General features: G+C 51.1%; 1 protein-coding gene across 3 annotated transcripts in view; it reads right to left on the bottom strand.

Annotated features, from left to right (window-relative positions):
* The window catches only part of LOC125310455 (EF-hand calcium-binding domain-containing protein 6-like), a 33,633-nt gene that overhangs the window by 21,726 nt on the left and 9,407 nt on the right, over nucleotides 1-2,500 (bottom strand). For all 3 annotated transcript variants that reach the window (XM_048267904.1, XM_048267903.1, XM_048267902.1), the window contains exon 6: nucleotides 390-523. In XM_048267904.1, the coding sequence (XP_048123861.1) occupies nucleotides 390-523 (134 nt within the window). The remainder of the gene's footprint in view (nucleotides 1-389; nucleotides 524-2,500) is intronic.

Raw genomic sequence — 2,500 nt, forward strand, 5'->3', positions numbered from 1 at the left:
CCTCTCTGTGATGGGAAGGGCCCCGATCAGAGCAATCAGTGGCTCTATGTGAATTAATGAGTGTAATCTGAACCTCTGAGTTCATAAGGACGATTGACCAGTTAGGTGTGATGGCCTGACATTGAGACTTATCTGAATTTAAGGCCACTTGTCAGCTTCGGAGCCTCTTTCCTAACATGGAGGCTGATCCCAGATTAGCTCTTGACCTCATCAGATGTAAATTTGGCATAATTGATCCAAGTCAAGACCAATTTTTTGTGGATATATCGGTCAACCATTTCCACTCTCTCTCTCTCTCTCTCTCTCTCTCTCTCTCTCTCTCTCTTTCACTCTCTCTTTCTCTCTCTCACACACACACACACGCTCCCTCTCTCCCCCATCTTGCTCACCTCTTGAACTCTGTGTCGGTCATGGGTAAGTAGTTATCCAGGAAGCGGCGGAGCTCGTGTCGTTGGATCAGTCCATCCCGGTTGTAGTCGTAGAGTCTCAGGGCCCGCATGGCTCCCTTCAGGTTTGACCCGATCTGAAGAGTCCAGAACACACACGTGTGAAGAGGAGGAGGCGAAGGTGGAGGAGGAGGAGGAGGAAGAGGAGGGGTGTAGAAAGTGGAGGAGGTGGAGGAGGAAGAGGAGGAGGGAGGGGTGTAGAAGGAGGAGGAGAAAGTGGAGGGGGAAGAGGAGGAAGGGGTGGAGAAGGTGGAGGAGGAGGTGGAGAAGGTGGCGGAGGAGGAGGAGAAATATAAGGAGGAGGGGGTGGAGATGGTGGAGGAGGAGGAGAAGAGGGGTGTAGAAAGTGGAGGAGGTGGAGGAGGAAGAGGAGGAGGAGGGGTGTAGAAGGAGGAGGAGAAAGGGAGGAGGGGAAGAGGAGGAAGGGGAGGAGGTGGAGAAGGTGGAGGAGGAGGTGGAGAAGGTGGCGGAGGAGGAGGAGAAATATAAGGAGGAGGGGGTGGAGATGGTGGAGGAGGAGGAGAAGAGGGGTGTAGAAGGAGGAGGAGAAAGTGGAGGAGGAAGAGGAGGAAGTGGATGCAAAGGTGGATGAGGAAGAGGAGGAAGAGGGGTGTAGAAGGAGGAGGAGGAGGAGGAAGAGGGGTGTAGAAGGAGGAGGAGGAGGAGGAAGAGGGGTGTAGAAGGAGGAGGAGGTGGAGGAAGTGGATGCAAAGGTGGATGAGGAGGAGGAGGAAGAGGGGTGTAGAAGGAGGAGGAGGTGGAGGAGGTGGATGCAAAGGTGGATGAGGAGGAGGATGAGGGGGGTGGAATCGCCTGTGGGGCACTGAACCCCTGCACTCCTTTCATCTGAACAAACAGGCAGGCACACGTGTCTACTACGATCTAGTCCACACTGAGCACTTCACATTCACACAAGCATGCACACACATTCACACAAGCATACACACACATTCACACACTCCATGCACCTGCGCACACACACACACACACACACACACACACAGATGAATATAATATACACTCATATACTGAAGTTGTATTGAGTGAGCGAGTAAAAGAGACTTTGGATAAGGGGATAAGCTTGGCTCAAAAGCAAGTTGCCAAACAGGGGAAGAAGGAAGAGTCTGTTGGTGGAGATTGTGAACTGGCTGTATTGTGGCAAAGTGTGTGTGTATTTGAACCTTTCTGAATACTGTATGTGCATTTCAAATGACTTTTTTCCCTTTGGGCACCCCAACTGTTTCAGATTCAGTAGTAGTGTTCTGTATTTTCTTTTTTGTTGTATTCGACCCAGTATGTGTAATGAAATGTATTATGCTTAATGTTGTCCGCTGCCATGCATGGAGTTGTCAGACTGTTTAAGCTTACCTGCCGACTTCTGGGAGATACAATATAAAGCTTCACACACAAAACAGCTCCAGAGAAACGACTACATATTCCCACTTTATAAAAACCCCATTGAGCAATACAGCTCCACTGAAACCATAAAACAGCACAGTGCTACTGCTACTAAAAAACAGTTCAGACCAACAGAAACGTCTGTTGGCAGAAGGTGGCAGCAGCCCAGGCAGAGAGAAAGAGGAAGGGAGTGTACGGAGCGGGAGAGGGGAGGAGGGGGTGGTAGTGTTGGTGGTGGGCATGGGAGCGGTGCCCGCTTAAGTGCCCCTCAGGCCTCGGGCACAGCGGGAGCCCAGGAACGGAACAGGAATAGATACTAAATATACCGCACTGACTCCTGGGTAATCACTGTCTGCTGTCGCCCCAAAGAACCCTCGCTTTAATTGCACTCTTATTAGATCCACCACCAGATCTGCTTCTGCAGGGGCAAGAGAGGCAGTGAAAGAGAGCAGGAGCGAGACAGAGACAGAACCACAGACAGACAAAAAGAGAGAGAGAGAGAGAGAGAGAGAGAGACAGGAAAACAGAGAGAAGGGCAGAGAGAGAGAGAGACGGTATAAAAGAGGAGTGGGGAAGAAGAGAGAGAACGTTGTCGTCCCTGATGTGATTTCGGCGGCGTCACTCTGTGTGGTCCCTTGTGTGGGAGTGGCACATCA

This window comes from Alosa alosa, chromosome 17, assembly GCF_017589495.1.
Source record: "Alosa alosa isolate M-15738 ecotype Scorff River chromosome 17, AALO_Geno_1.1, whole genome shotgun sequence".
NCBI classification, from domain to species: domain Eukaryota; kingdom Metazoa; phylum Chordata; class Actinopteri; order Clupeiformes; family Clupeidae; genus Alosa; species Alosa alosa.